General features: G+C 54.7%; 1 protein-coding gene across 1 annotated transcript in view; it reads right to left on the bottom strand.

Annotated features, from left to right (window-relative positions):
• Positions 1-13,529, bottom strand: part of LOC143829824 (ras-related and estrogen-regulated growth inhibitor-like) — a 54,200-nt gene extending 40,671 nt beyond the window's left edge. The window contains exon 1 of the mRNA XM_077321281.1: positions 12,889-13,529. Within this exon, the coding sequence (XP_077177396.1) occupies positions 12,889-12,985 (97 nt within the window). The 5' untranslated portion in view covers positions 12,986-13,529. The remainder of the gene's footprint in view (positions 1-12,888) is intronic.
• Between the last annotated feature and the right edge of the window lie 863 nt (positions 13,530-14,392).

The following is a 14,392-nucleotide window of genomic DNA, read 5'->3' as shown; positions in this document are numbered from 1 at the left end:
GGCTGACAATTTCATTTATCAAATGGTAGATGAACCCACAAGAGGTTCAGCCATACTGGACTTAATACTGACCAACAGGCAAGAGTTGGTGGATGAGGTGAAGGAGGTGGGGACCCTAGGGGGAAGTGACCATGTCCTCATACAATTCCTTTTGAGATGGGGAGCCAAGAAAGCTTGTAGCCAGACGCGGATGTTGGATTTTCGTAGGGCAAACTTTAATAAACTCAAGAGACATGATGAGTGTCATACCATGGACGAGAATGCTGGAAGGGAAGGGAGCATGTGAAGGGTGGGCGCTACTCAAACAAGAGCTATTGCATGCTCAATCAATGACTATCCCAGAAAGACGAAAACACTGCAGGAGCTCTAAGAAGCCTATTTGGATGAACAGAGAACTTCAAGAGGAACTAAGAAAGAAAAGGAAAATGTTCAGGAAATGGAGGGAAGGACAGAGCTCTAAAGAAGAGTACTTACAGGTTACTAGGCACTCTAGATCAATCATCAGAAAGGCCAAAGCTGAGAGTGAGCTGAGATTGGCCAGGGAAGTCCATTGTAGCAAGAAAAGATTTTTCAGTTATGCGAGGAGCAAACGTAAAGTAAAGGAGGCAATAGGCTCACTGTTGGGTGCGGATGGACAAACTCTAACAAAAGATGCAGAGAAAGCAGAAAGGCTTAGTGCCTATTTTACATCTGTTTTTTCCCACAGGTCAAAGTGTTTAGGCACATCTAGAGATGGCCATAGCCAAAGGATAGTGTCTGGGTGGCAGGTTAACATGGATAGAGAGGTTGTTGAGAGGCATTTAGCTGCACTGGATGAGTTCAAATCCCCTGGTCCGGATGAAATGCACCCGAGAGTACTCAAAGAACTTTCCAGAGAACTTGCACAGCCCTTGTCCATCATCTTCGGAACCTCTTTAAGGACTGGAGATGTCCCGGAGGACTGGAAAAGAGCAAACGTTATTCCGATCTTCAAAAAAGGGAGGAAGGATGACCCAGGAAACTACAGACCAGTGAGTCTGACCTCTGTTGTGGGGAAGATAATGGAGCAGATATTAAAGGGAGCGATCTGCAAACATCTGGAGGACAATTTGGTGATCCAAGGAAGTCAGCATGGATTTGTCTCCAACAGGTCCTGCCAGACCAACCTAGTTTCCTTTTTTGACCAAGTAACAGGCTTGCTGGATCGGGGAAATTCGGTTGATGTCATTTACTTGGATTTTAGTAAAGCTTTTGACAAGGTTCCCCATGATGTTCTGATAAGTTGAAGGACTGCAATCTGGATTTTCAGATAGTTAGGTGGATAGGGAATTGGTTAGAGAACCGCACTCAAAGAGTTGTTGTCAATGGTGTTTCATCAGACTGGAGAGAGGTGAGTAGCGGGGTACCTCAGGGCTCGGTGCTCGGCCCAGTACTTTTTAACATATTTATTAATGATCTAGATGAGGGGGTGGAGGGACTACTCATCAAGTTTGCAGATGACACCAAATTGGGAGGACTGGCAAATACTCCGGAAGATAGAGACAAAGTTCAACGAGATCTGAACACAATGGAAAAATGGGCAAATGAGAACAATATGCAATTTAATAAAGATAAGTGTAAAGTTCTGCATCTGGGTCAGAAAAATGAAAAGCATGCCTACTGGATGGGGGATACGCTTCTAGATAGCACTGTGTGTGAACGAGACCTTGAGGTACTTGTGGATTGTAAACTAAACATGAGCAGGCAGTGTGATGCAGCGGTAAAAAAGGCAAATGCCATTTTGGGCTGTATCAACAGAGGCATCACATCAAAATTACAAGATGTCATAGTCCCATTGTATACGGCACTGGTCAGACCACACCTGGAGTACTGTGTGCAGTTCTGGAGGCCTCACTACAAGAAGGACGTCGATAAAATTGAAAGGGTACAGAGGAGAGCGACGAAGATGATCTGGGGCCAAGGGACCAAGCCCTATGAAGATAGGTTGAGGGACGGGAATGTTCAGCCTGGAGAAAAGGAGGTTGAGAGGGGACATGATAGCCCTCTTTAAGTATTTGAAAGGTTGTCACTTGGAGGAGGGCAGGATGCTGTTTCTGCTGGCTGCAGAGGAGAGGACACGCAGTAATGGGTTTAAACTTCAAGTACAACGATATAGGCTAGATATCAGGAAAAAGTTTTTCACAGTCAGAGTAGTTCAGCAGTGGAATAGGCTGCCTAAGGAGGTGGTGAGCTCCCCCTCACTGGAAGTCTTCAAGCAAAGGTTGGATACACACTTTTCTTGGATGCTTTAGGATGCTTAGGGTTAATCCTGCGTTGAGCAGGGGGTTGTGTCGTGGTTCGGTCCTTGGTGGCTTGGGAACCGGACCGAACCCCGCCATCAGAGGCGCCCGCGATCACGGAGGTAGGGCATGGTGATCATAGGCAAGCCGGCAGCTGGGCGCCCCACCCGATCGTTGAGGTGGCAATGGCCGCTAAAGAACCTCAATGTCCCCCTCCACCTTTTGACAAGGGCCCGGAGATGGCCCTTTGTTCCAGGAAAATGGGCCATCAGGAACCCCGGAAAACCTCGCATATGTGCATGAGTCATGATTGTATCAGCATGTTCCCTCCGCAAGTACTGGGTGGGGCAATACAGCCTAAGGAGGTGGGTTTTCTATAAAAGGGAGCTTCCACCTGGAGTTCGGTGGAAGCTCTTACTCCATACCAGCGGACTCCACGTTGCTGAAATAAAGCTTGTTCCTGTTGTATCGTTCACCAGGCCTGGCGTGACGTTTTCTTCAAAGGGGCACCCTGTTTTTTCAGTTAGCAAGCGGGTCCCCGACATCGTAAGAGCTTCCCTCCGAACTCCAGGGTCGGCATCGCATCCGAGCGCTTATCGGGACGGATCCAGAGATGGCGTTTTCAAGCAACGGGGCGGTCTCGACCCCCACGAACCCCGGGAACATGAGTTTAATGTCCCCGGGAGATTTCCTCCGAAAATCGGGGGGCCAGGAGCAGCTGTCCGGGACCCCGAGACCCTCGGCAGCGGCGGCCAAGGGAAGGCGCCGGGCCATGGGGTTCCCAAGCACGGCGGGGAGCGCGCCGAGGTCTGGGGGGTTGGCCCCAACCTGGGACACCCAGCTGAGGCAGGCGCTTCGCCCGGTAGGACCTGAGGAATCCCTAGAGGACCTGCGGCGGGCCATGGCGGACTTGGCCAGGCGCTTGCAGGCAGCTGAAGCCCGTGAGCAAGCTCGGGCCGGGCCCGGAGGGACTGGTAATACAACGGCGGAGGGGATCGCGTCGAGTGAGGACGTCTCCAGCGACGAGGACGAGCCCGGCACTGGTGAGCGGGCCCCGGACCCCGACCCGGAGCAGTTTTCAGTCCCGAGTAGGCGAGACGGCCAGCGGAGAGGCGAGACAGCAGAGGATCTCGGGGGAGCGGGTGAGCCGACGGGGCGGCGAGAGCCGGACCAACGCAGGAGCGACGTGCAAGGCAGGGAGCGGCACGGCGTCGTTGGGCAAGTTGGTAGCCGGTGGAGCGGAGCAGGACGAGACGGCGGACGCCGAGAATCCCGGATCCGGAGGGGGTCGGACTACTCTCCAAAACGTTCCCCCCCAGAGCTTAAGGCGCGTTTCGACGGGACGCCGGACGACCTCCCGCAGTTCCTCCTCCACGCGCTGACGCATGCCCGGAGGTATGGAGACCGGTATGAGGACTCCGAGGACTTGGTCTGGGGGGTGGCCTCGTGTCTCCAGGGCAAGGCGGGTCAGTGGTACCTAGGGTTGGCCGAGCGCGGCGACCCGGCAACGCGGGACCTGCAGGACTTCGTGGTCGCGCTCCGCCGACGATTCCAGGACCCCCAGGCTGAGGACAAGGCAAAGAGTCGGATCAAGGGACTTCGACAGGGTACTAGGGGGGTTATGGACTATATAGACATTTTCCGGAGGGAAGCAGGCAAGGTGTTCTCCTGGAACGAGGAGACCCAAATCGAGTACTTCCGGGAGGGCCTTAACCCGAAGCTCAGGGAATGGGCCGTGATCAAGGGGACGGAAGAAGATCTGTCTACACTGGAGGGGTGGTGTTTTGTGGTCGCCAAGCTGGAAGCCAGCCTGGGTTGGGCCGCCGCACCCCCCCCGGGAGGCCAAAGGCGGGTCAGCCGAGGCGCCGAGACCGGGCCCCGACAACTCTCGCCCCAAACGACCCCCGAACCCCGAGCGGGAAAGGAGACGCCGGGAAGGTCTGTGCCTGAAATGCGGGGGGTCAGGACATTTCGCAGCAGCGTGCCAACGGCAAGGGGGGGAGGACCGCGGGCTCTCCCAGGGGGGAGGTGCGACACGCCCCCAGCAGGCACGCCGGGCGGAGGACCTCCGCAACGAACCGGGAAGCGCCCAGGCGACGGGAAACGGCCAGGACCTGCTGTAGACGGCGCCGGGCAGCAGGTCCCGCGGTGCGAGGGAAAACCCCTACAGCATGAGGCGCGACCTCCGAACGTGGTAATTTTAGAGCTCCGGAACCCGGAGAACGGACTAAGTTGGGTGGGGGAGGCTCTTTTGGACTCTGGATGCGACCACAGCATGGTCCACCCCCAGATAGCCCGGGCTTTGGGGCTACCGAAGCGCATTCGGAAGGTTCCCCTGGTTTTCGTCCAGATGGACGGCAGCCCGATTCAGGGGGGACCTTTCGGGGAGGAGGTGGGTCCTATCGCCATCCACATAGGGGACCACCAAGAGCTGCGGTGGCTGATCCAGGTCCCCGTAGCGGGATATCGGGCGGTGTTGGGCCTGGATTGGCTGAAGGAACACAACCCCGTGGTGGACTGGCGGGCGGGGACCCTGAAGTTCGACTTGACGGTGGGTGCACGGCATCGGGTCCCCCACGAGAATTCCAGCCACAAGAGGACGGCGGCGCGTCCCAGGGGAGCGGCGGCGGCGCAGCAGGAGATACCAGAGCCCGAGGTCCCGCCAGAGTACCGAGACCTCGCAGCCGTTTTCAGCGAGCGGGAAGCGGACGAGCTACCCCCACACCGCCGCACGGACTGCGCTATCAACATCCCAGAGGGGGCGGTACTACCCAAAGGGCGCATCTACAAGATGAGTGAGGGTGAGCTCAAGGACCTCCGGGAGTTTTTGGGTAAAAATCTGGCCCGAGGTTTCATCCGGCCCGCTTCCAGTCCCATGGGAGCTCCAGTCTTGTTCGTCCGGAAAAAGGATGGGTCCCGACGGCTGTGCCAGGACTACCGGGGCCTCAACGCCATCGCAGCGGGGAACGCTTACCCCCTCCCGCTGATCCCGGATTTGCTGGCCCGGCTGGGCAAAGGGACTCTGTTCACTAAGCTGGACCTAAGGGAGGCGTACTACCGGGTACGCATCCGGGAGGGGGATGAGTGGAAAACAGCGTTTAACTGTCAATTGGGACAATTCGAATTTAAAGTGATGCCGTTCGGTTTAAGCGGGGCACCTGGGGTTTTCATGAGTCTAATTAATGAGGTGTTGCAGGACCTTCTGTTTCAGGGGGTGGTTGTTTATTTGGATGACGTCCTGATCTACAGCCAAGATCCCCAAGAGCACGTGACCCTGGTGAGGGAGGTGTTAAAGCGCCTGCTGGCAAACCACCTATACGTGAAGCTGGCTAAGTGCGAATTCCACCGTCCCTCCCTGGACTATTTGGGCTACCGCATCTCAGCCCAGGGCATAGCTATGGACCCCGAGAAGGTGCAGGCGGTGCTGGCCTGGGAAAGGCCCCGCACCCGGAAACAGCTACAAAGCTTCCTGGGGTTTGCTAACTTTTTTAGAGGCTTCATCCCCAGATACTCCTCCGTAGTGGCTCCCCTCACGGACTTGCTAGGTACCAAGGGGAGAGGTCCTCGCGCCACGCGGCCCAGCGCAGCGCTCGGCTGGAATGAGAAATCGGAGGCAGCGTTCCTGGCCCTCAAGCAAGCTTTCGCGTCTGAGCCCACGCTACTGCACGTCGACCCAACCCAGCCGATGGTGGTACAAGTCGACGCCAGCGACGCAGCAGCCGGGGCGGTTCTCCTGCAGCGAGACAAGGCGGGACAGCTGAGGCCGGCGGCCTACCTCTCACGAAAATTCGCCGAAACGGAGCGGAACTGGTCTACCTGGGAGAAGGAGGCGTTTGCGATTAAGTTCGCCCTCACCGAATGGCGGCATTGGCTGGAGGAAACAGAGGAGCCGTTCGAGGTCTGGACAGATCACAAGAATCTGGAGGCGCTCCGGCAACCGCGATCCCTGAACGCCAAGCAGATGAGGTGGGCGGAGTTCTTTTCGCGGTACAATTTCAAGCTTGGTCACATCCCCGGCAAAGAGAATTTCCTCGCGGACGCCCTCTCCCGTCTGCCGCATTATGGGGAGGGGTACGCTCCCTGCACCAGGTCCGTGTTTGGTGAGGAGCAGCTGGGACGGGGGGTCGTCACTAGGCGTCGGGCCAGGGAGGAATGGGAGCCCGACCCGGCGACCGCCCCGCTCCGAGACCGCCTAGTGGCAGCCTACGGGACAGACGAGGAGCTGGCTGAGCTCCGGGACTCTTTGATTTTGGACTCCGGTCTCTGGCGGAGGGGGGAGGCTGTCTACGTCCCGGAAGGGCTACGACGGGAAGCCCTCAGCCTCTGCCACGATGCTAAGACCGCCGGGCACTTCGGTTTCGTAAAATCCTGGAAGTTGGCCCGGCGGCGGTTTTGGTGGCCCAGTCTGCGGCGGGACACAAAAGCTTACGTCAGTGGTTGTCCTGTCTGCCTGACCTGCAAGCCGGGGGTTGGCAAGCCGAAAGGTCTGCTGCACCCGCTCGAGGTCCCGACCCGGCCGTGGTCAGTGATCTCCATGGACTTTATAACAGACTTGCCTCCCAGCAAGGGGAAAACGGTGATCTGGGTGGTGGTAGATCTATTTTCCAAACAGGCCCATTTCATTCCTTGCGCCAGTGTCCCCAGTGCTTCACAGTTGGCTGGGATGTTCCTGGATCACGTGTTCCGACTGCACGGGCTGCCGGACAAAGTGATTTCCGATCGGGGCTCACAATTCGTGTCCCGGTTTTGGCAAGCTTTCCTGCGCCTGTTAGACATCGAGCAAGGGCTGAGCTCCGCTTACCACCCCCAGACGGACGGGCAGACCGAGCGGGTTAATCAAGTACTGGAGCAGTACTTGCGGTGTTTCGGTTCCTATCATCAAGACACCTGGGTGCCCCTGCTCCCCCTGGCCGAGTTCGCGTACAACAACGCAGACCACAGCAGCACGGAGATGTCGCCTTTTGCCGTCGTCTACGGGACAGACCTGAGACACTTCCCGGAGCTTGGAGAGGTCCCCGCCCGGGAATCGGCCGACCTTCGCGAGTGGGGGAAGCGTGCCGGGAGCTGCTGGAAGTCGCTGCAGGAGCAGCTCCACAAAGTCAAGGCAGCGCAGAAAGAGGACGCCGACCGGAAGAGACGACCAGCTGAGGAGATCCGACCGGGGGATCGAGTTTACCTTTCCACCCGGAACCTACGGTTGAATTTGCCCAGCAAGAAGCTAGGCCCTCGGTTTTTGGGGCCTTTCGAGGTCTTGGCCCCGATCAACGAAGTTTCGGTCAAGCTCAAGCTCCCCAAGAACCTCCGGCACATCCATCCCGTCTTTCACGTGAGCCTTCTAAAAAAAACTCCGGACGGTGACGTTTGGCACCCCGTGTTTTCCCCGCCAGCGCCCGAGGTCCTGCCGGGGGGGGAGCACCACGAGGTGGCGGATATCCTGGACTCTAGACTCCACAGGGGGAAGTTGCAGTACCTCGTGGAATGGAAGGACTTCGCTTTGGGGGACCGGGAATGGGTCTGGGCAGCGGACGTCCTTGCGCCCCGACTCACTGAACGTTTCCACAAGCGGTATCCTGGCCGTCCCGGGGGGTTGGAGAATGGACCTTTGGGGGGGCAGAATGTCGTGGTTCGGTCCTTGGTGGCTTGGGAACCGGACCGAACCCCGCCATCAGAGGCGCCCGCGATCACGGAGGTAGGGCATGGTGATCATAGGCAAGCCGGCAGCTGGGCGCCCCACCCGATCGTTGAGGTGGCAATGGCCGCTAAAGAACCTCAATGTCCCCCTCCACCTTTTGACAAGGGCCCGGAGATGGCCCTTTGTTCCAGGAAAATGGGCCATCAGGAACCCCGGAAAACCTCGCATATGTGCATGAGTCATGATTGTATCAGCATGTTCCCTCCGCAAGTACTGGGTGGGGCAATACAGCCTAAGGAGGTGGGTTTTCTATAAAAGGGAGCTTCCACCTGGAGTTCGGTGGAAGCTCTTACTCCATACCAGCGGACTCCACGTTGCTGAAATAAAGCTTGTTCCTGTTGTATCGTTCACCAGGCCTGGCGTGACGTTTTCTTCAAAGGGGCACCCTGTTTTTTCAGTTAGCAAGCGGGTCCCCGACAGGTTGGACTAGATGGCCTGTATGGCCCCTTCCAACTCTATGATTCTATGAAAAGGCATTCAAAGAAGTCATGCTTGGAAACATGGGAACACTGTGATCAAAATGTAACAGGACCCAAGAAGGCTGGAGTGAGGAAGTATCAGAGGACAATGCCTCTTAGTTCTTCTGTCATGCAAGAGGCTCTATTAGTGCAAGAAAGAAGTAGCGTCAACATCACTAGATTTAATTTTATTTATTTAACTATTCATACTCACTCTTCCCCCCAAAGTGCCTGATGACACTGTTCTCTCCTCCTCCCTTTTATCCTTTCAAGGACAATGCTATGTGATTGATTAGGCTGAGAAAAAATGAATGGCCAAAAGCAACCCACTGAGCTTCCATGGTAGTTGGGGAGCTGGAACCCAGATCACTCAAATCCTAATTCAACACTCTAATCAGAACCCAAAATGACTCTCTGGCTTTTGCACCACATTCCCCAGTATTCTATAAGATTATGTCCTCAGGGCTTCTCTCTCACCAAGCACCAACTTTTCAGGTCTTGTGGGACTGCTGGGGGAAAAGGAAACCAGGAAAGATCAACAGGCGGTCGTCTTACTTGTGCTTCTCAGGATGCTGCCCAATGCCTTAGAATTTCTTTTATTTGTCTTTATGAGCCAGTAAAATACACTCTGCTACAGCATATACACATGTACCCACAACATCAGCCCTTTAGCCCTGGGCTACTTGTTAAGCAGTAATCCATCAAACTTTGTTAAGATACAGTCAATAGCTAGGTCTGTGCCCCTAATTCCAAATGAAAGACCAGAACAAATGTCAAATCAATTCTCAAAGGTATCCTGGGAAAAATATGGCTTTCTCTAGTGATACACAGCACGACTACTCTAGGAACTGTTAAATAATAGACAGGAATAACTGTTAAATAATAGACACCTGATATTCTGACACTGTGATAGAGCCAGTTGGTTTTTTCTGTTGTAAATGCAGCTTGCTGGGTCACTGTGCATGACTGGTCAAGAACCTTACAAAAGAAAGTGAGTTTTTTAATGGACAGTTACTTGCAAGGTCTGAAGTGAATTATCTGCAGGGGTATGTGAGTTACAAAGAGGGCAAGAAGGGGGGAGAGAGAGAGCACTGTCTCACAGGAGTTAGAGGAAACAGAGTTCCTGCCTTGTCACGGAAAGATGTGAAAGTTGCACTCTAAGGATCCCCTGTCTGCTTTTTTGTGTTGGTTTATTTTTATTTTTTTTAGAATGTAACTTCTCACTGTATTCTACTTAAACATTTATATATAAATTCAATCATTAAGAAGATACCAGAAGTCTATTGTGCTTTATCAGCCCAAAAAAGTTAAGCAGGGTAGCCCTGCTGGTGGAACACCTCACAACTGGAGGGGACAGGACACATGTCTGAAGTGCTGTTGACTATGGGAAATTGAGATTAGTGGGTTAAATGAAATGGAAAAGCTGGATTCAAGAGCAGACTAAAGTAAGATGGAAGGGCAGCACGCAGCAGACATTAAAGTGACCCTAGTGAGCGTCTGGAGGCTGAGTGCTAAGGACTACAAGGCGTCAAATTGAGCCCAGCTGCAGAACACCCAGTGGACTGTGGCCGAGGAAGTCCATGAGGTGAATTAGTTGCCAACAAGTTGTGACCAAGGCACAAAGCAGAGAGGGCCCAAAATCAGCTCTGGAGTGGCAAGAAGAAGCGGCAGCAGGAGGAAGCATCCCACAGCTTGCTGAGGATTTTAAGAGGTTTAAAAATGAATGCAGGGCAGGACAGAAGACCCTTGCAAAGAGAGAGAGGCTTTGATTGGAACTCTCCTGTGATCTTCATGGAAATGTGCCTGGCCTTTGCCAGCCAGCAGGAATTCCCCACTGAAGTGGCATCCTTCAGTGCTGCCTCTGGAGAAACTGAAATGCAGTCCATCAGACAAAATGTGTCATCTTGTTCTTCGGATCAAGAGTGTTGATAATAATGCCCCTAACAACAAAGGAGTGGTGGCGGTCAGGGAATGTGCTAAGATGTCCAGGGAAATGGCAAGTCTGTTTTAGAAGGTCCCAAGGGAAAATGTTAGTTAAAATAGGGATTTGGTGGAACAAATTGGCATCCTTCATATCCCCAATCTATGAGGGAAACGCGGCTCCTCCTTTGTAGAAAGCAGCGGAGGGCTGGGCTGGGAGTGAGACAGTGGTTAAGAAAATTCCAACTTGTTTTTTGAGAGCGGCAAGAAAGCAATTAAGAACCAAACTGGATTTGTGGAACTAATTACGCCTTGGGGAATAAGGGCTAAACTTTTTTAAATTGACAGTTATAATGGTTTGATTAGGGATCTCCTGCCCCCTTGAGAAAAACAAACGCTGATTGTTGTAATATATGAATAGCTGACCATGCCATGTATCAAATGTTCTTATCTTTTCTCAATGTGCTCTATTCTCTCCCTACCCACCACCACCACCATCACCGTCGCCCTAGAAGACTCGGAGCCAGAAGCATTGAGAATTCATTTGTCAAGGTAACTTTTCTGAGACGAGGGATATTGTTCTAAGTGGAAATGCGCTAATCACTAGGTAACCTGATGCATGATTTGTCTTAAGGCACATGGACTGTTTCCTGAATGGGAGGTCTACTTGCACAGATGGGGCCCACAAGGGCTGCAAATGCATATGATGTGTGTGAGAGAGGCAGGGAAAGGTTGGCATTTAAATAACCTGAGAGTTGCTGAGGAGAGACAGCTGAATGGATCTAGCTGGAGTTAGAAGGTGGTGGTGCAGCTGCACAAATTACTCTCTGGGGATCTGCAGTCTGTTTTTAGGAATAATCTCCCACTATGCTCAGCTTCCACATTTGCAAGGGCAGCCTTTATTACAGGTTTAGTGAAGCAAAGCCTGACAGCCAGCCCTGCCCCACAGAACATCCCCCCCCCTTGCCCCGCTGGAGAAATCACAGAGAATGCAACATCCCTTCAGGATCCAGTCAAAATATCCATCTAGTGGCAAATTTACATGAGACGTGGGAGGGGAGGGACTTGACAGTGGCACGCTAAACAGAGTTCTGCCGGTCTAAAGCCACTGACTTCAGTGAATCTAGAAGTGACTGCACTGCTAGTTCTTTGAGGCATGATCCTTTGGCTGGAAGTTGCTTTGTTAATTATGGGAGAGGTACAGTGTAGCCCCCTTCCTTTGATCTCCACCAATGCTTAACACATGAAAGAAGCTACCAGTAGGTCATTCTTCCCCCTTTCTCTGCAAGGCATGTTAAAAGGTTTTTGATGTTAGTGGGGGAGGCAAATTGGGAGGGGGGGAGACTGGGAAAAACCAAATCAACTGAAAGGAAGGTGGAAGGTTCAGGTTTAGTGACAGACTGCCTCCAGGCTGGTCACAAGCCCCTCTGCCAGCGTTAGGATAGAACAAGATTTCATTGATGGTGGGGCAGTGAATAAAGTATCATTCTTTGACAGGGAGGCTTGTATGCAAATCCCTGCTGAACCAGTCACTTTCTCAGCCTTCCTCCCCAGACTGTTGTGAAAGCAGACAGGGTGCACCAGGTGTGCAGCCATGAACAGCCACTGTTCCAGTTTCCCCAGAACTTCCATCAAGTTGGGTGTCCGGCAGAGAAAGACATGTTTCTACTGGTGTGGGTGGGGGGAGACAAGAAAGCATTTCCCTGCATAAAAGCGGATTCTCTGGTCTGCAGTTTGCAGAGTCTTAACATGGAATGGAGGATTTTGCAGATTTAATCAGGTTACCTGGAACTGGGTGCAAAAGGGGCATTAAGATGTTTCAAAGGCTACTAGATTTTTTTAAAAAATCAATTTGTCTTTGAGAATTCAAAAACCAGACTAGGCAGATCCAACAAGTGCATCTTCATGTTTTCAAGTGCTTTCTCGGCATCATTTAACACAAACCAGGCATTAATGTTGTGCCATTCTATGCAATCTGGCTTTTGCAAAGTTAGAACACATTGGTGGGGTCTGGTGGTTCTAGTTATTGTTGTTTGCAAAAGGCCACACACCAATGAAGGCCCCTCACCGGTACATTAAAGAGCACAGACATTAGTAGCTGGCAGTCCAAGTGACCCACAAGCTGTTGGAGACATCCTCGGGGTTTGTCGCAGCAGCAGTGCCACGTGCGAATGCAAGATGCGTGTCCTCTCCTTGCCCTGCCCGCATGAGGCGCTGGCGCTGGCTAAGGGGCGTCCGCGAACAGGTGTTTGGGGACCCCTGCCAGCCTGTCAGTCACACTTCCGTGAGGGGACCCTTTTCCTGGCGCTTCCCTGTCCCTGCCCGGAGGAGCTCGCCTTGTCCTGGCCTGCCGGGGCCCTCCGGGAGCCCCCTGGGGCCACGCCGCCCTCTTTTCCCGGCCGGAGGCGCCTGTGTGCCCGCACTGGCCGGCGGCGGGCTCCCTGGCACAGGCACGGTGCGCACGGACAGCGGGGCAGAGGCGGGGAGCGCCTGCCCAGGAGGCTTCGGGGACGGCCCCAACGGCCCCCGCCCTCCCCCCCCCCCCGGCCCCGAGGCGTACCTGTCTTGCCCACGGCGCTCTGTCCCAGCACCACCAGGCGGAGGGTCCGGGCGGGGCTCAGGCTGACCGAGCGGCGCAGGGGCCGCGGGAAGCTCATGCCGCTGGCGCGCCGGGCGGACTCTTCGCGGGGCTCCCCGCGCCCTCCGCGGCTCCGCTCAGCCAAGCTCCGGCGGGCGCTCCGCAGCCTCTACGGCTCGCCGAGGCACAGGAGGAGGAGGAGGCGGCGGCGGCGGCGGCGGGGAGCTCCGCCCCGGGAGGGGGTGGGGGGCTGTGCTGCCCGGGCCCGCTCCTCCTGCCTGCGCCCCCGGAGAAGAGGCCCCCGGCCGGCAGGGGAGGCTCCTGTGCCCCGCCGCCGCCAGGCAGCTCAGGAGGACGAGCCCCGTCCAGGCTCCCCGACGGCCCCAGGGCGGAAGCGCAGTCGGGAGAAGCGGGCGCCACGAAACTTGTGCGGGACGCCGCCGCCGCCCGCCCGCCCGCCCTTTGTGTGCGCCGGCCGCTTGGGGCTGGGACGGCGCGGAGGCCGGCCAGAGCAGCCTCGCCGCTTCCTTTCTCGGCGGGCCGAGACGAGCGTCCGGGCCACGTCCCCGCGGGCGGAGAAGGCAGCGTCCGGCCTCGGGCTCCCGGGGCCGCCGCGACGGAAGTGGTTGAAGCCACCCCCGACCTCAAATCGGCGGAGCTGGCACAAAGGAGACGCGGCTTTATAGGCTCCTGCACGCGGTTACTTCGGATAGGACCCTCCTAACCACAGCACGGACTGGCAGAAAGTCCGGAGGTGTCGCGCCATTGTGCTCCCGGCTAGATTTACAAGTTAGGGAAAACAGCACCTGTTGGATTACTTCCCTGTTGCCAATTTTTCAACTGATTCCCAACGGTGCAGTAATTTCCCTCCATGCTGGTCTCCTATGTGTAATGTCAGAGACAGCTACAGCACCATGCTGACGCATGATGGCCACCCTGCAGACTTTCCACAGGAAAGTTCTGGGCAATTCTCAGGGGGGAGTCATTTGTGCCTCCATTTCCTACAGCCTGGCAGAACCTTTCCCATCTGTCCACCCGGCACATAGCAACTGTGGAACAGGAACTTGAAAATCCTGCCTTCATGTGCTGGCCCCCAAAGAGTTGTGTTCAGCCACTGCTATGCAGTGTTTATCACAAACACCATTTTCTGACACTGATTGTTGGGGAGCCAAAAGCATGGCATGATATAGGCTCAGGGTTTCCTGGGGTCATTCCATGCCAGGCTAGTTCCATGAACAGACACCCTGGGAAGATACGTGCTGCCTCTTTTCTTGCGGAACTGCTGCATCTTTGACAGCAAGTAGAAATCCATGAGGGAAAGCTTTCGTACTATCCAGATGCAGCAGCACAGGAAGTTACCTGAGACTTTTCCTGCTTATTACTAAAGAAATTCTGCTCTCCCGCACATAAAAATTTGCAGTCTTCCCTGGGACCAATAAAGGATGCACATCTGTGTCAAATCTCTCAGGTGGCTTTTGATACAGTT

Source organism: Paroedura picta, chromosome 2 (genome assembly GCF_049243985.1).
Source record: "Paroedura picta isolate Pp20150507F chromosome 2, Ppicta_v3.0, whole genome shotgun sequence".
NCBI lineage: Eukaryota > Metazoa > Chordata > Lepidosauria > Squamata > Gekkonidae > Paroedura > Paroedura picta.
This window is presented reverse-complemented; position numbering and strand designations above follow the sequence as displayed.